Source organism: Protopterus annectens, chromosome 12.part0 (genome assembly GCF_019279795.1).
Source record: "Protopterus annectens isolate FY-2018-M chromosome 12.part0, PAN1.0, whole genome shotgun sequence".
Taxonomy (NCBI): domain Eukaryota; kingdom Metazoa; phylum Chordata; order Ceratodontiformes; family Protopteridae; genus Protopterus; species Protopterus annectens.
The window spans coordinates 1,332,535,029-1,332,558,712 of NC_056746.1; the positions used below are offsets into that span (position 1 = coordinate 1,332,535,029).

At 41.8% G+C, this 23,684-nt stretch overlaps 1 protein-coding gene across 4 annotated transcripts in view; it reads left to right on the forward strand.

Moving 5' to 3' along the window:
* The window catches only part of MYT1 (myelin transcription factor 1), a 410,503-nt gene that overhangs the window by 322,139 nt on the left and 64,680 nt on the right, over positions 1–23,684 (forward strand). For all 4 annotated transcript variants that reach the window (XM_044090391.1, XM_044090390.1, XM_044090389.1 and 1 more), the window contains one exon: positions 20,961–21,182. In XM_044090391.1, coding sequence (XP_043946326.1) covers positions 20,961–21,182 — 222 coding nt within the window. The remainder of the gene's footprint in view (positions 1–20,960; positions 21,183–23,684) is intronic.

A 23,684-nucleotide genomic window follows, 5' to 3' on the forward strand; every position in this document is an offset into this window, starting at 1 on the left:
GTAGGATGTCCACATCATTTGGGGACTTGACTATGGCTCCTTGTTTGCAGTCATCTGCGAACTTCATTAGCCAGAGGCCTTCTGTGTTAGCCTGTACTTCAGAGAAGTAGACACCAAACAGGAGAGGTCCCAGGACTGAACCTTGTGGTACTACACTTGTCACTGGTTTGAGGTCAGATTTGGAGTCTGCAACTTTTACAGTGTGGGTTTTGTCAGTGAGCCAGTTGGCAACCCATCTTGTGACGTAGGGATTTATACCTCGTTTAGTGAGTTTAGCTATAATTTCAGAATAGGGGATGGTGTCGAAAGCCTTGGCGAGGCCAAGATAAGCTGTGTGACCCACCTTACCCTCATCTATGGCTTTGGTGATTGCCTCAAAGAAGTCAATCAGGTTCAGGAGGCATTATCTGCCTTTCACAAACCTGAACTGGGTGGGATCCAGAGTTTGGAGTTTACCAATGTCTTAGTTTGAGTTTCATGATGATACGTTCCATGGCCTTGCAGACCAGGCTCGTCAGGCTAATAGGGTGATAGTTCCCGGGATCAGTGGTGGCTCCCCCTTTGTAAAGTGGGATAACTGTTGCTGTGCACCATTCAGTGGGCACAAAGCCTGATGTGAGGCTATTATTGAACATGGTGCTTAGGTGGGGAGCCAGTTTGTTCTGAAGTTCATGTAAAACGCAGCCTGGGATGTTGTCCGGTCCTATGGATGCTGTGTTTTTGGCTTTAGAGAGTGCAGCTTTTACCTGTGTAGTTGTGATTACAGGGACTCTGCATTCTTCCTGTATAGATATGGGCCCTTTAGGGGGTGGGGGGGGGAGTAAAGTTAGCAGTGAACCTATCTGTCAGGATGTTGGCAATATCAGTTGCTTGAGTAATTTTCATGCCGTTGTGCTGTAACTCAGAGCAGATCTGGATGTTGCCATCGAAATTCTTGACATAGCTGTAGAATGCTTTGTGGTTGTCCTTAGAATTAGTGGCAAATTTGTTTTCATAGCTAGCATTGGAGGATCTTATAAGGGATCTCAGCTTCTTACTGAGGCTGACCAGGGAGCTCCTTCACTCATGGGATTTTACTCGCTTTTGCAACAGTTTCTTCCTTCTGTTGTACAGTTTGTTTATGGCAGGGGACCACCAGATTGGCTTCCTTTTTTGCAGGATAGCATCTTGGTTCTGTTTGGGATAGCACAATCCATGCACTCGTGTAAGTGTTTATAGAGTGCATTTGTGTAGGATTCAGCAGTTGTAACTGCATTGTCCATCTGCATGGGTGTCATGAAGTTCACCACTTCTGTCTTAAGAAGCATGAAGTTGGCTTTGAAGAAATGTTTTACCCTTAATGGGGGGGGTGGATATCAAGGGAGATTAGCTTATGGTCGGATCGGACCAACGAGGAGTTGACTTCAGGTGTGGAACACCGGTCACTCATGTTGGTAATGACTAGATCTAGAATATTGTTGCCCCTGGTAGGGGTGTGGATAAGTTGATCCATGGCATTGGATTTTATGAATTCCAGAAAGCGTTGAGCTAAGGAGTTGGTAGACGAGTAGTTTTCCCAGTTAATGGTGGGGTAATTGAAGTCACCCATTATTAGGGTGTTTGGTTGAACCCTAATATTTTCCAGTACATCAAGCAAAGAGGAGTGGGAATCCTGGGGCATGGTGGGGGATCTGTAGCAAGCTACAATTTAGTTGCACTTGGATAACCTCAAATGCATTATGCTGAGCAACTAGCCTGGAGGTGTGGATATCCTTAATGAATATGGACACACCTCCGCCTTTGGTGTTTCGGTCCAGGTTACATGGCTGAAAAGTGTGGTATGAGTTATAGCCTGGTAGTGCAGGGGTAGTCTCTGGTGCCTTGAACCAAGTCTCAGTCACTGCACAGATATCAGTGTTCTCCATTTTAAGGAGTGCCTTGAGTGAGTGCATTTTGAGATTTAGACTTCTAGCATTGAGTAACATTACCCTCAGTTTTTGCTTGCCTGTTCCTGTTACGGTGGTGAATTTGTTATTTGAATCTTGCCTAAAAAGGCACTATAGGGGCGGCAAGAGCCTTAGCCAGTACCCAGAATCCCAGGGGCGACAGGTGCAGGCCATCTCTAGCAAAGCATCATGGTCTGTCGACCATGTAATCCCAAGCAGACAGATACTGGATCCCCTTTGAATGATACCAGAAGCTTAGGCAATTGTTGAAGTCAATCATTTTGTCCTTGTACTGCAGTATCATTCTGGGCAATGGCAGAATGTTACTCAGGGCTAGGGTCATGCCTGCCTGGGCTAAAAGATCGGAGAGCTCTTCCATGTCTCTTTTCATGTAGTCCAGGGAGGTACATCTCAGGTCATTCACACCAACATGGACAATGACAGAGTCATATTTGTACTTGTTGTGGAGTGACCTGAGTGCGTGGGTTATGTGGCAGATCCTGGCATCCGACAGGCAGCTGACAGTAACCTTCTCCTTGTTTAGCCTGGTGAGTGGGATATCAGTGTGCCTGACTATAGAGTCACCTATGACTAGTGTGTTGGGTACGTTGTTTTGCCTTATTGGCTGTGGTTGAGTGACACACTGAGTCTGTGGGCTATGTGTCATTTGGGTTGTGTTGGGGGATGGAGGTTGCTTGCGTTTCTGCTTTGGAGGTCACTGTTGCTTAGACAGATTATTACTGAGAGCCTCTGCGAATGTTTTTGTGTTACTATGTGTGGATTTTGGTGGTGTAGATTTAGTGAGACTATGTGATGAGTGTGGTGTGGTGCAAATGTTTACCTTCTCCTCTTGACTGTCAAGTTCAGTCTTGGCTGGAGAGAGCTTTACCTCCAGTTTGGCTAGATAAGTGCATCTCTCACAGGTTGTAGTGTTGGGTGGTAGGAGGAAGAGGGTTGTCTGTGTACATAAGGCAATTTCTACATTGCCCCAAGATGCCCAGATTCATCAGATAGACAGGAGAGAACACTGGGAGCTGACCCTTGGACATGCCTGAATAAAAAAACTATTTTCCTCTAGATAAGTGAGGAAAGTGAGTACAAGAGCTGTTTTTCTCTAAGCAAGTGAGAAAAGTAAGTACAAAAACTGTTTTCCTCTAGGTAATGAGGAAGGTTGAGTGCTATAGTAATTAGTAGCTTATTTAGTGCTTACAAGTTCTGAAAAAGTGCTGAGGATGAAGAATCTGTATCTGCACTAGACGAGTTAAAGGACAGAAACAAGTGCAAATGCAGGCTTTCAAATCAGAAAGTTGAGAGAAATGGAAAAGATTGCCCAAACGGCCAATAACTACAATTTCTGGGCCAGAACCACTCCTTATGTGGTAGACTAGTTACCTAGTGCTTACCACTCCCACTGATAAGCTAGCAGGCTTCCCTCCAACACAGAAAGGCTTGGGGGGCTCAGAAGCTTACATACAGTCCTGGATACAGCAAATCTGTATCTGGACTAGACTAGTTACAGGAAAGGTAGGAAACAGGCTTGCACTTTTTTTTTTTACAGAAAAGTAGCTAAAACAGCAGTAAAAACAATTCACATGCAGTGCAAGCTAGCACACTTGAGTATGTAGCAATATTAGAGCAAACACAGTTTAAGTGTCTTTCAAGACCATCTCACATGTATCAAGTAAGGGATGCAGGTTTTTTTCAATAAAAATCGAAAGTGACTCAGTCACCCAATATTTCCCAGACACGATCGGGCACATGGGTGGGAGTGTTCGCTATCAGGTGCATGGGTGGGAGTGTTCACTATCGGGTGTATGGGTGGGAGTGTTGGGTTTTGTGTACCTTAGGTAAGCCATAGATAATTGGTACGAGGGGTTGCTTAACTTCAAAATACTGAAACAGTTTCTCATCGATCATACCAGCCATTAACAAGTCAAATATAAAAAAATTATATTTTTTCTATAATCCCATTAGCTATGGGCTTGGTAATGCAAGCATATGTGGTCTCATCACATAACTGTTTACCCATCAGTTCTACATACAAGTCCCTATCCAAGATCACTATTCCACCTCCTTTGTCTGCCGGTCTAATCTGTATAGATTTCATGTCTCTGGATTCAGTTAAGGCAATACGCTCTTCTTTACTCATGTTATGAAACCTGGGCTTATTCTTACAAGCAAACTCATCCCTTAACTGCTTTTCACATAATTCAACAAACATTTTTATTCTTGCATTAGGTGGTGGAATAAATGTACTAGGTTTCTTAAAACAGTCCAAATGATTATTACTAGTATCTTTAAACATTGCTTTCAGTGTCAAAGTTCTACCAAAAAGTCTTAATTCAGTTAAAACATCTGTTAAAGCTGCCTCTCTGGTTGGAATAAAAGAGAGGCCCTTATTCAAGAGAGTTAGCTGTGCTTCATTTAATTCCACTGAGGAGATATTAATAACCAAGTTATTTACCTCCGTTTGCATGGCCCCATGAAGTTCCCATTCTCTGTAGTGTTCGGTAAATGCTGCAGGATCCCCTTTCTCCCTCGGCTCTGCAACCTGCGATCTGTTTCTGATTGGAAAATGGGTCTGCAGCTGAAAAGATGTCAAAGGTAGCGGTTTTAGTCCCATAATTGAAGAAACAGGCTCAGAGGAGCTCCCATTGTCCCCAGAAGGAGACTTCCTTTTCTTATGCGCTTGCTGTGTTGGCGTTCCATCTCCATACTGCTGTAATGGCTCAGATCTGCTTCTGGTCGAATGAGCAGATTGTATTACAGGCATACCTATTGCCGTCTCCACTATTGGAGGTGTGTCTGATGCCATGATGTCACTGGCTGAACCAAAACAGGGTTCTAGGGACTGCTGCAAGCCTTCCGTATTCTTTGCCATAGTAGAATTACTCTTACTCCAAGTGAAAACATTACTATTTGAAAAGTCCTTAATATCACGCTGCAGCTTTTTAGTTTTAGTAAACTGCACCCTCTCCTCGTACGACAGTACATATAAAGTATCCATCTTGTCACAAATAATTTCCACTGAAAAGATGTCAAAATATTTCATTCTGTAGTTTGACAATTTCCTTCTGCAACTCTTTCTCTTCAGGAAGAAAGAATTCTATGAGCAACTGTAAGTATCCTGAGCTAGCTTGCAAATTAAAAGATTGCCATTTTGCAAGTAGATCTGGATATACGTCAGCATATTAAGGATCCTGAGTCCCCTTGGAACGACTTTATGCTTAAGGGATGCCTCCAGATGGAAGCGCTGCCACTGCAGCCTTTTGTATTTAAATAGTTTATTTTCCAGCTCCTTGTATTTGGTAATAAAGCACAGATATTCTTCATCTGTACCCATCTCTCCCATTTGTTGTAGAGTTATATTGTTGTCCAACAGCGGATTCACAGCCATTTCTATAATATTATTAAAATGCTCAAAGGACATTTTATTAGCAGAGGGAGCTCTTCTGACAGGATTATAGGCTAGCTCAACCTCATTACCTTTTGCCATGTTTCTATCACAACCAAGCAAATAAAAATCTTAAAAAACACTATAGTCGAAGAGAGAATACCAAATGGTACTTGTCATGTCACTGGAAATGTCATTAAGGGTCAAGTATATAGAACTATGAGGCTTCATAATGATGAAGAACTACTGGTAGCAGAATTAGAGTTCCTAAAAATGAAGTTTCTTAACAGAGGGTATAAAGAAGCAGATCTTAATGAGTGTATTAAAGAAGCTTTTAAAGAGAGAGAGGGTAAATGTAGACCCTATTATGCAGATAGAGCTATTACCGAAACCACTGAGGTTAAAGATAGACAAGAGGTGATCAGATTTCCTCTAACATATTCTTCGGATGTACAAGGTGTTTGTGACATTATTACAAGAAATTGGGCTATACCTGGCACCATGGATGAAGTAAAAGATGTTATAGACACAGTTCCACATTTTTCTTTTAAGAACAACAAGTCACTGAAAAGACTCTTGTGCTATAATACCTCTCCCTGCAATAAGGAGAAGCTATCAGATAGGAAAAGGACTTGTCAGTGTAGAAATTGTTCCACATACAAGTTCATTCATACGGGTTGCAAATATGTACATCCTGGTATGAATTTTAAATTGGAGACAAATTTTTATGCTGATTGCAAGACATCTAATATAGTTTACTTTAGTTATTGTATTAAATGTCATGCTTTTTATGTTGGGATGAGCAATAGAGAGCTAGAAGACAGAGTTTTAGAACATCAAAGAGACGTCAAAAATAGGAAAGAAACCAATGCCCTGGCTAAGCACATCGTTAATTATGGGACGGATCATCAGTTTAGATTCTTAGTGCTTGAGATCATTTCAGAGAGTTGGGGGGGGCATTAGGAACTGGACTAAATCCGCTGAACAGAAGTGGATTCTATCTATAAATGCTGATAAAGCACCTGGTTTAAATGAGGTAGTCTCTCTTTAACCTTTTTTGAAAGCCAGACCCTTGAAACATTGACACTGGTATATAGGTTTGTGTTTTTATGTACTGGCAGTTTAACAATTGTATGCTTAATTGATGTGTTGATTGTTTTATTGATGTGCTATTTAAATGACTCTGTTGTTCTTTAGTATTCAGTCTGAAGAAGCGGTAGGAATATACCGTCAAAGCACTTACTCTTTTATTTCTTATTTTTATTAAAGTTTTATGGACTTTACCTGCAGATGTGTTGGACTGGTACTTAGATTGTCTCTATTTGGTCCCTTTTGAAAGTACAGTTCCTTATTCTTTCTTCGACTATTGTGTTTTTTAAGATTTTAAACATTGCTCTTATAAACTTATGAAGTTTAGAGAATAACATATTTTGTGTTGGCATGTCAGTTTGGAAGGAAATTAAGTTTGAAACTCAAATATCCATCATTATTTAATTACTTCAGACTTCAATGATTTGCCAGTTAGCCATAAGTTATATGAAGAACAGACCAAAAATTTAAGGAAAAAAATCTGGACATTCTGTGAAAATATGAGCAGTTGACAGGTATGACTCCCTACCTCCTCCTGTCCCTCTCTTGTATCTTTTTACTGTAATTCCTAGCCTCTCGTACATTTGTAACTACAATATTTTCCTTTTTTACCTCTTCATCTCACCCTCATTTGTAACCAGCAGTGCTCCATCCCTAACCTATTTTCAGGGCTTCTTCACTTCCACAAAGAATAGTTATGTAAGAAATTACCATAACCATAGATGTCCTTCTCTTCCATGTTGCAGTATTCATAACCTTAGGGTGTTGCCGCTTGCAGCACTGGACATCCAGCCAGTATACCACAGTCTTTAATTCAGGGGTACGTGCAATGTAGAATGTAGGGGCCATAAACTGACATCGGCTATAACTGTGAATTCTGCACGTACCCAACTGAGAAAGTGGCTGCCGCAAAGACAGAAAGATACCCCAGGAGCAGTAGGAAAGAGCCCAAGCTTCAGTATCCCAAGCACACCCCAGCAGTTTTATGAAAATGGTCAAACAAGAAAGGACAATAGGGGTGTGGTGGGAGGGAATGAATACTGCAACATGGAAGAGAAGGACATATGTTTACGCTAAGTTCTTACACAACTATTCCGTGTCCTTTAATTTTCATGTTGCAGTATTCATAGCCTTAGGGAGAGCACCACAGCTCTGTAGGAAGATGCAGGGGAGGTAGGAAGGGGAGCAGACACAATGAGGCCCTGCAGGATAGACCTAGCAAAGCCTGATCTACCCGGGAGATCAGCTCCAATTTGTAATGTTTGCTAAAGGTGTGTACAGAGGACCAAGCTGCAGCCTCTAGGATAGAAGAGTAATCAATTCCCTTGAAAAAAGCTACTGAAGAGGAAGCTGCTCTATTGGACTGGGCCTTGACAGGTGAAGTCAGTTGCTTTACATGAAAAGAGTAGCAAAAGCAATAAGCCTTAGAAATCCAAGAGACAATAGCATGTTTAGATGCTCCTTTGCCAAGGGCTCTAGGATGGAATGACACAAAAAGCTGGTCAGACTGTCTGACAGATTTTGTCTTATCTAGGTAAAACCTCAGTTGCCTGTGAACATCCAGGGAATGCAAGGTGCTTTCTGAGGAGTTTTGTGGCTGAAGGTAAAATACAGGTAGATTAATGGTCCGGTTTAAGGAAATGTTGTTGACTACTTTAGGCATGAAAGAAGGGTTAGTTCTGAGACAAACCCTGTCTTTATGAAAAATAAGGTAGGGAGGAGAAGTCATAAGGCCTTGGATCTCAGAGACTTCCAGGCAGAAGTAAGGGCCAGTAATAAAACAGTTTTCCATGTGCAGAATTTAAGGGAGGAGGAGTGGGCTGGCTCAAAAGGTGCCAATGTAAGATTTTCCATCACAAAGTTGAGGTCCCAAGGAGGGGGGATAGGCTTGCGGAGAGGTCTTATATGAAGGACCCCTTTCAGAAACAGCTTGAATTCCAGTCTGGAAGCCAAGGGAGGGGTCAAGGGGAGACAAGCAGAAATGGCAGATAGGTGTACTTTTACTGAAGAGTATTTCAACCCTGAATGTAGTAACTCACACAGGTAGGAAAGGACCAGTGGAACAGAAACTAGAAAAAGGTCCTGTTGTTTCCTGAGGCACCATTGGGAGAAACCTTTCCACTTTGATAAGTAACTTTTCCTGGTACTTGGTTTCCTGGCCTACTGCAGGACGGTGACTACGTCTTGAGTATAGGTGCCTAAAGGGGGATCAGAACTCTATCACCCACATTGTCAGTTTGAGGTTGAGTAGGTGGGGGTGAATCAGGATCCTCTGTTTTGTGTGAGTAGGTCAAAGCAGTGAGACCTGTGTTGATTGCCTTGGGCTAAAAGGTTGAGAAGGGGAAACCAATGCTGTCTTGGCCAGAAGAGAGTCACCAGCAGGATCTTTGGTTTGTCCTTCTGTATTTTCAGGAGGACCTTGTGAATCAGAGGAAATAGAGGGAAGGCATAAAGGAACATTCCCTCCCAAGAAAATGGAAGGCATCCACTTTCCAATCCTACGGGTGAGGGGAGCCTTAAGCAGAAGAGAGGCATCTGTTTGTTCTGAGAGGAGGCAAATAGATCTGCCTGAGGAATACCCCGCCTATTAATTAGATATTGAAATATCTCCCTGTGGAGCATCCATTCGTGGGAGGGTGATGAGGGTCTGCTCAGGGCGTCTGCTATCCCGTTTTCTTCTGATGGGATGTTGACTGCCTGCAAGTGAATTTGGAGATCTGTTGCCAGAGACCAAATCTTTATTGCCACACTGCAGAGGGGGTTAAGCCTTTGTCCCTCCTTGCTTGTTTATGTACCACAGGACAGTCATGTTGTCTGTGATGACCTGCAGGGTGCCTGGCAAAAGGATTTGTTGAAAGGCCTGCATGCCCAAGAATAGGGCCTTTAGTTTCCTTAGGTTGATGTGGTCCTTCCTTTCCTGAATAAACCATTCCCCCTGATCTTTGTGTTGGTTGTTGTCATGGTGAAGGATGGCTCCCCAGCCTAAATCTGATGTGTCTGTGTACATATCCTGTTTGGGTTGGGGGAACTGCAGTGGTACCCCTTGATTCAGGAAGATGGAGGCAATCATCCATGAAAGGTCCTTCTTTAAGCATGGAAGAAGGGGTAGTTTTGTTTCCAAGGGATGAGAGTGTTGGCTTCAAGAGTTTCTCAACACCCACTGAAATTTCCTCATGTGCATTTTGGCAAGAGGGATCATGGAAGCCATATGTCCTAGTATCCTGAGAAATTCCCTTGCTGTGATGAATGCTAGATGTAGCAGGGAGTTGAAGAACTGAGAAAGAAACTCTATTTTGTGTGGAGTGACAAAGAATTGACATTGTCTGTCCTGATCCTGCAACCCAGAAACACAACGTCTTGAGAGAGAGTCATTTGAGACTTTAGGCCATTTAGTGTGAAACCTAGACTCTGTAGGGAGGAGAAGCCATAAGGGATGAGTGGATCCTGGTGCAAAATAAGAAGGTCATCCGAGTAGGGGTAAATTTGCATGCCCTGCGGTCTGTGTGCAATGGCTGGGGCTAAGCACTTTGTGAAAACTCTTGGTGCTGTGGGGAGGCCAAAGGGGAAGGCAGGAAAGTGAAAATGAGAAGAACCCACATAGAAATGTAGATACCTTCTGTAAGGGGGAAATATGGGGATATGAAAGTATGCATCCTTCAGATCCAGGGAAACCATGAAGGCTTGCTAAGGTATGAGGGAAAGGAGGTAATGTAAAGTTAGCATTTTGAAGGTAGCCACTTTGAGGAAGAGATTGAGGTGGGATAAGTCGATGATGGGTCTCCAAGGACCATCTTTTCTTGGGCCAGAAATATCCCTGAATAAAATCCCTTTGCTAACTGATCATCTGGTACTGGTTCCATAGTACCCTGAAATAGAAGTTGGCTGAGGATAGGTGGGAGGAGTGGGATCTTATTTTGAGGGGGTTGTGGTATCCCATGTAAGGGAGGGGTAGCCCACCAGGTCATAAAGTATCTCCTTTCGATGATGGAAACTACTCACTTGTCTGAGGTGATTTTCTGCCAGGAGGGTAGGGATAGGGTAACGTGTGAGGATAGGGGGTGGAGCTGGTTAATGGAGGAGAGCCTGTGTGGCTGCCTTCAAAAGGAAGATGAAGTAGAGGTGGTTGAAGCCCTCAGAGCAGATTGTTTTCTGGAATGTCTGTGTCCCCTGGACTGAGTAGCAGAGGGGTGAGAGGATTGTCCCTTGACAAAGCTAGGTTTTTGAGGATAATTTCTATGAAGTCTGGAACAGGTGAGACTAGTAGATGTTTTAAATTTTGTAAGTTTTTACCTTTTTCCTGTAGAGACTTAAGTAGCTCAGCAGAGGCAGCTCCAAATAGGGCTTTGCTGTCCAAAGGTGCATCTAGCAACTTAGCTTGAACATCCAAAGGTAAGGGCTGGAGTCTCAGCCATGCAAACCTCCTTAACAAAGAACCAGAAGCAGTTGACTTAGAAGATGCTTCTGCAGCATCATAGCTGCACTTGATGGAGTGTCTGGTCACTTGAGAGACTGTGGACAGAAGGGTACTTATTTGAGTCTTAACAGGGGATTCTAGAACCTCTGACAGAAGGTTACAGGCCTTGGTCAGGGAATCTAAGGCAAACGTTGCCATATGTGTCTGATAACCAATAGCTCTAATAGCCAAAGTGGAAGAAAGATAAACTTTCTTCCCCAACCTGTCCATGAATTTGTCTTTTTTCTGTAAGGAAAAGGGAAGAAGAAAGATGTTGCCTGGAGGACTTATTGGGTGACACAGCAATCACCACAGGATCTGCTGGAGGATTTTTGAAAAGCTAGTGCTCCTGAGCGGACACTTTATAAAATCTGTCTGGCCTCTTGGAAGCAGGAGGCTGCAACTCTGGGCTTTGTAAGGCAGCAGAAAAAGCATCCTGAAATGCAGGAAGAAAGGGGGAACTGCAGATGGTGAGGGTCGCACCATCTGCAACAGCTCAAATTATCTCTTTTTTGTGTCAGAGACATCTGATAATTCCCATTTGAAATGTTGTCTAAGCAGGGAAATGGTATCCCAAAGGAAAAATCTTCTCCAGGGGAATCAGGAGTGACATATTCTTCTTCTTCTGGGGTAAGAAAGTCTTTGGGTGAATCCAACTGAGAGCAATAAGTTAAGGAATCATCTGAAGAGGAAGACTCCTCCTCAGAGAGTTCCTGAGGGGCAGCAGGTAGGCCTGTCTGTGGGATCTGGATCTGAAGAGCCTGAAAAGCCTTGAACAGTGTTTGGGAAAAGGTCTCCCAGGGAGGAGAAGGGTCTTTTGAAGGGTGCTTCTGTTTCCTTTTTAAACGAGAAGAGGGAGCAGATGTGGGCCTAGGAGGTGACATTGTAGTGGTTGCCAAGACTTGAAGTAGAAGCAAAGCCTTCCAAAGCAGTGAGCTGTGGTTCCCCCTCACCATCAGGGTGTGATGGTTGAAAAACCTTAGCGGACGTACTCTGGGTATTTGTAGAGCCGGTTTCCAATTTGGTTCCTAGTTGCTGCGCAGTACCCAGCGTCTGGAGTGATCCTGGGCTGATATCCGCCTCAAGGATAACACAAGATGACTAAAGCACAGCCAAGGCATCAGGCCTAACTTTCTTGGCCTTCCTCCTAGGAGGCTTGTTGGAAGGGCCTGCTCCACTTTCCATTTCGGATGCCAAACATCAGAGGCACTGGTTTTCTAAATAAAGTTTTAAAGCTGCTAGATGTCTATTTAGGGATTTCAGAACAAAGGATTGACAGATCCTACAGCCTTGTAATCATGAGCCTCCCCCAGGACAAAATAAATACTGCTCATGTGTGTCCTTATAAGGGATTTGACTACCACAAGCGCACTTTCCCTTAGTAGAAGACATGTATGTCTGTCAAAAAACAAATAAACAAAGAAATTCCCACAAGTGTACTTATCTCTGAGCAGACAGCCGAAGTATGATCATCGAAATCGGATGGACAATGTCGAGCAAATGCCGTAATACTGAACTGGCAGACGGATGTCTGATTCTCATTGCGGCAGAAAAATTCTGAGTTGGGTACATGCAGACATCACAGTTATAGCCGACATCAGTTTATGGCCCCTGCTTTCTACTTTGCACGTACCCCTGAATGAAAGACTTTGGTATACTGGCCAGATGTCTGGTGCTGCAGGCAGCAACTCCCTAAGGTTATGAATACTGCAACATGACAAAAGAAGGACATCATTTATTTCTATTCCCAAAATTCACCCCCCCCCCCCAGCACAGCATAAACCACCTCATGGAAATCTTGGATCTTAATCTCTGTACATAAGCATATACATGCTTGTAATAAAGATAGATAAAGATGCCAGACTGCTTTGCCACTATAGCACCTAAATTGTCATTTTTGGCTAAGATTGCTATACTGTGGATTATATAAAATACTTGCCACAAATTGTATAAGACTGTGCTTCCAACAGTGGTATGGTTCATGCCAAGTTAAAATGATTTAAGACAGAGAGAAAGAGATGATTCTCACCAGTTAATACAGCACGTGACAAGGCTGTATGTCGAGTACACAAGGAATTCAATAAATTCTCCAAACTTTCCAGATCCCACTCAGATTCTCTTTTTGCAAAGTTAATTCTGGAGACCCACACATATTTAGTGTGCAGAAAGCTCTTACTGGACATATAACAATAATTATCAGTTTATATCAAAAATTGTAAAGCAATGTCATATTATTGTAGTTTTCAAAACAGATCTGTTAGCAAAGGTCCATCTGCAGCAACCAACCTCCCCCCAACCCCTTGTTTTGTACTGAGGCTTCTTCTACCCACAGATTCACTGGAGCTTCTCATTGGTGCAGAACTGGATAGCGACAGTGCAGAATGCAGCACTGTAGAAATGGGGGCAGAGCTGGCAACCCAAGTAAGTTTCACCTGCTCAGCCAGGGTTCTCGGTCTTAACACTTCACTGAAGTTGGACATTTTCTAACAGATCTAGCACTATAGCAAATGTCTGTAACCTTTGTATATGGTAACTTTTTCATTTTACCTGTAACAACAATTAAGTTCCCCGGACTAATACAACTTAACCTGGTGGTTTCCTGGCAGAATGAAGGAATACCTAATTAAACCCAAATCAGTCATTTTAAACAAAAAGTTTGTGGACACATTCCTGATCTATTGCTACAGGCTGTAGTGGCACACCAGTTCAGAAAGGATGGTTTCTTAGCAGAACACAGTCATTTTAGACCCATCAATCTGAATGTTATTCTGTGTGAAACAGCTGTAACGGAGCATTTCCAAAATGTTATGTTTGGGACAGTATGGTTTCAAACAACTTTCTATCACTGACAGATTTTCATAGGCTCTTACCAGACAGGAAATCTGGGCAAGTGTATAAAGCCTAGCCATGCAATCCAGACAGTTTAGTGAGTGGGTTTTTAACAACATTACTCATTCCTCTCAATTGGCCAAAATGTTTCCCCATCTTTTTAGTCTGTTGCTCATAAAATTTAAAGTTTTCTGGCAACTCATTGAAGGTTGAAGTCACTAAGTAAATTGAGTTTCAGACTTCATCTCTTCTACAAAATGCACCTACTACTCTAGCAACTTTCTGAGTTTTTAAGAACAATATTTAAAATCTGTCCTTGATTTTGGGCCTTTGTCCCCCCAGTTGGTTTTATCTGTGTCCAGAATTCTTGTGTTGAGAATTATGCTGTTACCTTAGGTCAGTTACACAAGAAAACATATATAAAACCTTTACTCTTCCTAACTGCTTAGTTTCTCATCAAACAAACAAATGTAGCTAAATGTGCCTGAAATAACACTTGTGGTCAAAGTCAGTACAACTGACACTCAGCCATTGGAAATCTATATAAACAGTAAAAATGTAAGTGTGCGCAATGGAGAAAAAAATAATATAAAGAAAAATAGAGATAAAGCCAGCACGCCTGCTCAGTGACTGTGTGATATTAATGCTAGTTACTTGTTATTGCTAGAAGAGTACAATGGATAAGGCCCCTCGGGACTAACTGCAGAATGTCCGATTTTTTGTCTCATATTTTTAGTCTGTTCTCATAAAGTTTGTGGTTTCCTGGATTTTTTTGTGGCAATTCAGTGAGGACTGAATTCAGTGAATAATGACAGGCATTTGAGTTTCAAACATCAAACCCTTCAGATGCATTATAACACAGAACCTTTTATTCTAGCATCTCTCTAAGTTTATGAGAGCAATATGTAAAATTTGTCCCTATTTTTGGGGCTTTGTCACCCTATTATTTTTGGTTTTGTCCAGATACTCTGTGCTCCTGGGATGACATGCTGGACAAGCCACGCTGCTTCGCAAGGGACGGCTTGCACCTGTCACCCCTGGGATTCCGGATATTGGCAAAGGCTCTTGCCACCCCCATAGTGCCTTTTTTAGGCAAGGCTCAAATTCTAAACCTACCACCCTAGAACACAAAAAAGGAAAAAAACTAAGGGTAATGCTGCTCAATGCCAGAAGTCTAAATCTCAAAATGCACGCACTCGAGGCCCTTCTCAGTATGGAGAACATCGATGTCTGTGCAGTGACAGAAACCTGGTTCAAGGCTCCTGAGAGCACCCCAGCACTATCAGGTTTTACCTCTTATCATGCGTTCCCGCCCCAAAATCCGGACAATACCAAATAAGCTGCTTTGGTATCCATATTCATCAAAGACACCCACACCTCAAGACTGGTGGCAACGCACGATGCATCGGAGACCATCCAGGTGCAATTAACCATAGGCAAGACTGCTCTGCAAATTGTAGCATGTTACAGGCCACCCTCACAAACTCAGGAACCTCACATGGCCTTCCTGAAAACACTAGAGGGATAAATGTATCACCAAACACCATCATACTAGGTGACTTCAATTACCCTAATATAGACTGGGAACACTACTCAAGCCCAAACACTCCTAGACCAAAAGTTCCTGGAATTCATAAACTCAAATGCCATGGAACAACTAGTCACCATCCCCACAAGAGGAGAAAACATACTTGATCTCATCATCACGAACATGGGAGCACAATGTTCAACACCGGAAGTATACCCTCACTGGTGAGATCAGATCACAAACTAATCTCGCTGGAGGTCCTCATCCCACCCCCACCTGAAATAAAAGACCACAGTAAAGAACTTCGCGAAAGCCGACTTCACACTTCTAAAAACTAGTGTGGTCACCTTTAAGGCCCGCGAGCCGACGGAAAACAGTACTCAAGCCGCTGAATCACTTACAAATGCCTTCTACCAGCACCTGCAGGACTGCATGGATAAGGCAATCCCAAGCAAAACAAAGACTCTTTGTACCAAAGGCAAGCGTCCACTCTGGTGGACCCCAGCCATAAACAAACTCTACAACAAAAAGGAGGAAGCTACTACAAGATAGAGCAAAATCCTTAAAAGGTAAGACACCCTTGATCACTATAAGTAAAAAACTAAGAGCTCTCATAAAATCATCCAAAGCAAATTTTGAGAGAAAATAGCTAAAGAGTCAAAAGAGAATCATAAGGCCTCTTTAGCTATGTTAGAAACCTGGGAGGAAACTCCCAGATATGCTCAGAACTAGTTCAAAATGATGTGAAGATTACTGATCCTACAGACATTGCCAACATACTGGCTGACAGGTTCAGTGCAAACTTCTCCCCTCCCCCAAAAGGAGAGATATCTATACCAAGCGATTGCAGCCCCCAAACATCTCCAACGCCCAAGTGAGAACTGCTCTCCAAAGCAAAAACACAGCATCCATGGGACCTGATGGTGTCCCCGGCTGTGTGCTCCACGAACTCAACGAGGAATTAGAACACCTAGCAGTGAGCTGTGGTTCCCCCTCACCATCAGGGTGTGATGGTTGAAAAACCTCAGCGGACGTACTCTGGGTATTTGCAGAGCCGGTTTCCAATTTGGTTCCTAGTTGCTGCGCAGTACCCAGCGTCTGGAGTGATCCTGGGCTGATATCCGCCTCAAGGATAACACAAGATGACTAAAGCACAGCCAAGGCATCAGGCCTAACTTTCTTGGCCTTCCTCCTAGGAGGCTTGTTGGAAGGGCCTGCTCCACTTTCCATTTCGGATGCCAAACATCAGAGGCACTGGTTTTCTAAATAAAGTTTTAAAGCTGCTAGATGTCTATTTAGGGATTTCAGAACAAAGGATTGACAGATCCTACAGCCTTGTAATCATGAGCCTCCCCCAGGACAAAATAAATACTGCTAATGTGTGTCCTTATAAGGGATTTGACTACCACAAGCGCACTTTCCCTTAGTAGAAGACATGTATGTCTGTCAAAAAACAAATAAACAAAGAAATTCCCACAAGTGTACTTATCTCTGAGCAGACAGCCGAAGTATGATCATCGAAATCGGATGGACAATGTCGAGCAAATGCCGTAATACTGAACTGGCAGACGGATGTCTGATTCTCATTATGCAGAAAGATTCTGAGTTGGGTACATGCAGACATCACAGTTATAGCCGACATCAGTTTATGGCCCCTGCTTTCTACTTTGCACGTACCCCTGAATGAAAGACTTTGGTATACTGGCCAGATGTCTGGTGCTGCAGGCAGCAACTCCCTAAGGTTATGAATACTGCAACATGACAAAAGAAGGACATCATTTATTTCTATTCCCAAAATTCACCCCCCCCCCCCCAGCACAGCATAAACCACCTCATGGAAATCTTGGATCTTAATCTCTGTACATAAGCATATACATGCTTGTAATAAAGATAGATAAAGATGCCAGACTGCTTTGCCACTATAGCACCTAAATTGTCATTTTTGGCTAAGATTGCTATACTGTGGATTATATAAAATACTTGCCACAAATTGTATAAGACTGTGCTTCCAATAGTGGTATGGTCCATGCCAAGTTAAAATGATTTAAGACAGAGAGAAAGAGATGATTCTCACCAGTTAATACAGCACGTGACAAGGCTGTATGTCGAGTACACAAGGAATTCAATAAATTCTCCAAACTTTCCAGATCCCACTCAGATTCTCTTTTTGCAAAGTTAATTCTGGAGACCCACACATATTTAGTGTGCAGAAAGCTCTTACTGGACATATAACAATAATTATCAGTTTATATCAAAAATTGTAAAGCAATGTCATATTATTGTAGTTTTCAAAACAGATCTGTTAGCAAAGGTCCATCTGCAGCAACCAACCTCCCCCCAACCCCTTGTTTTGTACTGAGGCTTCTTCTACCCACAGATTCACTGGAGCTTCTCATTGGTGCAGAACTGGATAGCGACAGTGCAGAATGCAGCACTGTAGAAATGGGGGCAAAGCTGGCAACCCAAGTAAGTTTCACCTGCTCAGCCAGGGTTCTCGGTCTTAACACTTCACTGAAGTTGGACATTTTCTAACAGATCTAGCACTATAGCAAATGTCTGTAACCTTTGTATATGGTAACTTTTTCATTTTACCTGTAACAACAATTAAGTTCCCCGGACTAATACAACTTAACCTGGTGGTTTCCTGGCAGAATGAAGGAATACCTAATTAAACCCAAATCAGTCATTTTAAACAAAAAGTTTGTGGACACATTCCTGATCTATTGCTACAGGCTGTAGTGGCACACCAGTTCAGAAAGGATGGTTTCATAGCAGAACACAGTCATTTTAGACCCATCAATCTGAATGTTATTCTGTGTGAAACAGCTGTGACGGAGCATTTCCAAAATGTTATGTTTGGGACAGTATGGTTTCAAACAACTTTCTATCACTGACAGATTTTCATAGGCTCTTACCAGACAGGAAATCTGGGCTACCGTATAAAGCCTAGCCATGCAATCCAGACAGTTTAGTGAGGGGGTTTTAACAACATTACTCATTCCTCTCAATTGGCCAAAATGTTTCCCCATCTTTTTAGTCTGTTGCTCATAAAATTTAAAGTTTTCTGGCAACTCATTGAAGGTTGAAGTCACTAAGTAAATTGAGTTTCAGACTTCATCTCTTCTACAAAATGCACCTACTACTCTAGCAACTTTCTGAGTTTTTAAGAACAATATTTAAAATCTGTCCTTGATTTTGGGCCTTTGTCCCCCCAGTTGGTTTTATCTGTGTCCAGAATTCTTGTGTTGAGAATTATGCTGTTACCTTAGGTCAGTTACACAAGAAAACATATATAAAACCTTTACTCTTCCTAACTGCTTAGTTTCTCATCAAACAAACAAATGTAGCTAAATGTGCCTGAAATAACACTTGTGGTCAAAGTCAGTACAACTGACACTCAGCCATTGGAAATCTATATAAACAGTAAAAATGTAAGTGTGCGCAATGGAGAAAAAAATAATATAAAGAAAAATAGAGATAAAGCCAGCACGCCTGCTCAGTGACTGTGTGATATTAATGCTAGTTACTTGTTATTGCTAGAAGAGTACAATGGATAAGGCCCCTCGGGACTGACTGCAGAATGTCCGATTTTTTGTCTCATATTTTTAGTCTGTTCTCATAAAGTTTGTGGTTTTCTGGATTTTTTTGTGGCAATTCAGTGAGGACTGAATTCAGTGAATAATGACAGGCATTTGAATTTCAAACATCAAACCCTTCAGATGCATTATAACACAGAACCTTTTATTCTAGCATCTCTCTAAGTTTATGAGAGCAATATGTAAAATTTGTCCCTATTTTTGGGGCTTTGTCACCCTATTATTTTTGGTTTTGTCCAGATACTCTGTGCTAAGAAGTTGAAAGGTATGTTGTTCACCTTTTAAAGTGTATGTAGTATTTTTCTGTCCAAGCATGCAATCATTTTTTTAGTCCCTGCATCCAACAACACTTGTTATTTTATACTGATATGCAGTGTATATGCATATTCTGAATAAATCTGGAGTAAATACAGGTATGATACTGCATTAAGAAAGATTAGAAGTTTTCTTTTTCAATGCATACTGTGCATTAGCCAAGTAAACATAGTTACTGTTTAGCTCTGTATGTCTCTGGAATAGACTTCCTATTCACGTAAAACAGAGCTCCTCACTGACCCTATGCAAATGCAGCCTAGATAATTGGATGAGAGACCACAAATTCACCCCCTGGGGTGGCACCCATGTCCCTCATGGACAGAGGTAGCCAGTATTAATCACAGACCTGCTCTTTTCATGAAATTGTTCTGCAAACTACCCAAACAGAACAAATGGGGGCACTTGGGATTAACATGGCTAGGCTTGTAAATGGCCCTTCAGGGTAGTGAACCTAGCATTCAATTATGAAACTACAAGAAGGAATTGTAAATATGAAATTATGGTTGGACATCTGACTGAATTTAATGTGATAGAAATTTACACAGTTTGTGACTAGGACGCAACTTGTTAGAGTGAGTGCAAGACATTGCCCATTATGCCAGTGAGATGGGCTGGGAAACATATTCCGAGAAGGTGTATTTAATGGGCATCTTTTGTTTTCTGCTGTGAAGTGGGTGACAAACACGCACATTAATTCCTGTCCTAGGTGAAAAGGGTATGAGGAGGAATCTTCCAGAAATAATGATATACAGGAACCAATGGATATATTATAATTTATTTATTTTGTTTGTTTTCATTAACTGCATCAGCCCCAATGGACAGAGGCCATTTATAGAGAGACTATGAGAAAAGCTAACAGTGATAAAATTATGTGGCAGGAAATAACATCTAATCTGTCAACATGATTACTTGCCCAAATTTTGGGGGGAGAGACAAAGAGGAAAAAAATAAATATGGTTCAGACAGAGAAGACAAATGCATTACACCAGCATTAGCTATTTTGTAAGGGTGTATTAAGAGAACACTTTGCTAATTTTTGGCTTAAATGTTTCTTTTTTAATTTTATTCTACTACAACCCACACTCCGGCTAAAGTGGAATGTACTGTTTATACAAGAACTCATGATGCACTAAATAAGCAATGCAATGACTAAACACATTAATCAGCTAATGCTCAAATGATGGCCAGTGCTGAACTCAGAGTCAGGAGCATAAATCCCCTACAGACAGGCTGGCATACAGGGATCATGGGGGGGAGACAAAATGAGAAGTCTTATCAGGTGCTGTGGAAAGGTTAGGAAGGACTCTGCCTGATCACATACAAAAAGTATACTTCGAAGAACACTGGAGTATGTAAGACAGTAATGCTGCTGCCTCCATGAAGTGCAAAACTAATGTTAACAGCTGCACCAACACATAATCATATATTGAAAGCCCCATGAATAACTTCTACATAAGCGTCCTGGATATCAGTGTTGTGATTAATTAGTACTCAAGATACAGAGACTGTCTAGGGAACTATATATATGGTGTGTGTGTGTGTGTGTGTGTGTGTGTGTGTGTGTGTGTGTGTGTGTGTGTGTGTGTGTGTGTGTGTGTGTGTGTGTGTGTGTGCGCCCCTATGTGAGTGTGCAAGATTGAATATCCAAAAGTTCCAAATAATTCCTCCATTGTTGGTACAAATGTTTGTGGTTATATTTTGGTAAAGGTGCATTAGAAGCACCCTCCCCCATGCACACACACACACACACACACACGCACATGCATATGTAAGAGTTGCAGGAGAAATACTTACTGCCAGGTTCTAATTTTTTCAATGTCTTAACACACAGGTGCCCTGTTCCTGGATGTGATGGTGTTGGACACATCAGTGGGAAGTATGCATCTCACCGCAGCGCCTCTGGGTGCCCCCTTGCAGCTCGTAGACAAAAAGAGGGAACGCTAAATGGGTCCTCATTTGCCTGGAAGTCACTGAAGAATGAAGGTCCAACCTGTCCTACTCCGGGGTGTGATGGCTCAGGACACGCCAATGGTAGCTTTCTTACACACAGAAGGTAACGCTATTAATTTTCCATAACTCTTACAAACACTGAGTGTATTCCACCACTAACCAGTAGAGGGCACTATAGGAAGCAACAATGAATATTACACTTCAGCCAAGTACCAGAATGTAGCAGGTTCTGGGTTTGAGGTGGTTCTGGCAACATTAAAAGTTCCACTAATACTATTTTTCTTAAAGCACTGCTGAAAAGTAGCTGTAAAGAATATTAGCTGCTTCTGTTTTAACACAGCCTCGCCACATTGTTCTAGTATATTCGTTCACTGAGGACAATTGTATTTCCAAATCAACTTTATATTTTTTACATTATTTTAATAGCAGGAAACAAGATTTGTTGTGAAAAGACACAAAAACGTTATTGAGATAATTGTTTTTCCAAATGAAATTATTTCAGATGGCAGAATTCATTTCACAACCAAATCCTTCAGAAGATATTTTACTATCCCAATAAAAGCCCCAAACTTTACACCTTCTTTGTTTACACTGTTGACTGCTGGAAACTGTCTGTGTTTCTCTTTGACATTAAAGGAGTTGCCAGAGTCATAGGCAAAGAAGTGTTAAAGGAAAGCATCTGGAAAACAAGCATTTCTTTGAAAACAGTATGCAGTGTGAAAAGAGAAGAGAAAACAACAGAAGGAGGTGCATGATGTTAAATGAGATGAATTAGCAGGTCAGAAAAGTCTGAAAAGGCAGGAGCAGAGCTGGGAGTGAAGGTATGTAGGCAGCAACAGTAACCGAAAATGGAAAGGCGCTGCCCTTGCCTGCAGGTGGGCTAGCTGTGAGTCCCCATATGCAGCACTATCTGCAGTTCTGAGCACTTCATCTCACAACATAACGTGCTGAACAAAGGCTTCCAGAGAAGGTCAACAAAATGGTGCAACATGCCTGTCAGTGGTGGTGTGAAAAGCAAGCTTAAAGGGGTTTAACATGCATACACTTGAAAGGATTAGGGGGTGGGTATGAAAACATTTCATGAACTGTAAGGGTCTCGCTAAACAGAAAAACATGTCTAAAGACAAATATGTCTCCTTGAGGATAGTCATTCATTTATTTATTTCAAATGATTTGAATATAACAGAAGGAAATTAATTTTAAACTGACAGTAAATCACAGAACATTAAAATTATAAACCAGCTAACGAGTTTTAAACACAAAAGACCTGTTTTTCATGGGTGTAGCCAACTATATATCATGTAAAACCATGCTGCACAAATTAATTTCTAAGCAGGCAATATTTTGTGAACACAAGGACACCAACTATCCAAACTTCAGATGTATAATAAAATTATAATGGTACACTGAACATGCAAAGAAATTACCCTCCACAGTGAAGTGATTCATTACTAGGTTTCCAATAAATGACTTCTGCTGAATAAGTTGAGTACAAGCTGTATGTTTAATTTCAAACCCCTGAAAAAATGGTAGTTATTTCAGTGGAAGAAATCAGCACTGGGTTTATTGTACAGATCAAAAACTTCCAATTATTCCCCAGGGAAGGTATCAGTTAGAAGGTTTGCTAGCATAGTGGTTAAGATGCTGGTTTTGTAGACTGTAGGTCATGAGTTTGAATCCTTCAGCATCTTCCTGCAAGAGAATGAGCTTCAGTGGTCCTAACACCCACAGTCAGAATGCTGACACTCAGTTCCTAAAATCCTAGCTCAACCCTGTGTTAGTTTGTCCTAACACCCACAGTCAGAATGTTGACACTCAGTTCCTAAAATCCTAGCTCAACCCTGTGTTAGTTTTGAATTCTTCAGCCTCCAACTGCAGAAGGTGCAACTCTGTGCAACCAATTTAATGGACAGCACCAACCAAATGTCACGTTTTTCCCACTGCAAAATGCATTTCCTTTTCTTTAATCCAATCCCACTAGTGCCTTATATGAAGAAATTACAGTATTATTTTTTATTTCGGTACAGTTTTTTATAACATCTTGATTAGTTTAATTGTGCATACATCATGCATGCAGTTTCAATAAAAGATTTTACATATGCCTACAATACATACTATTATGCAGTCAGGGCACAGATTCTAGCCACATGACCATTACAAATTCTTTAGTCAGTGACAGATGGCAAGCTTCACATCTCTGCCTAAGTGTGCCTGGAGTTACAGATGTTCTTTATTATGGCTCACTGATGTAGTAATTCTCAGGACACATGGGAAGTAGTTGCAGGTGGGCATCTGCCTAGCTTACCCTATTTCCAGAGCTCTGCAGACATGTCAGCTCAGACTGGCACCTTCCTAAAACAGGGAAAGGAAAAGACTGCCCACACCATCTTCATATCTTACTGCTGAATGTGTATGCTGTATTTAATAAAAAAAAGCTTGATTTTGTGCTTTTTTATGATTATTTCTGTGTTCTTACCCTTGAATTGAGTAGCACAGTCTAGATACAAGGTCTGCTGCATCCAGAGCTGTTTGTTTTTGCTTTTTGTGTTTCTGGCAGCCATCTTGTGTTTGCCTTCTATGTTTTTGGCAGCCATCTTGTGTTGGT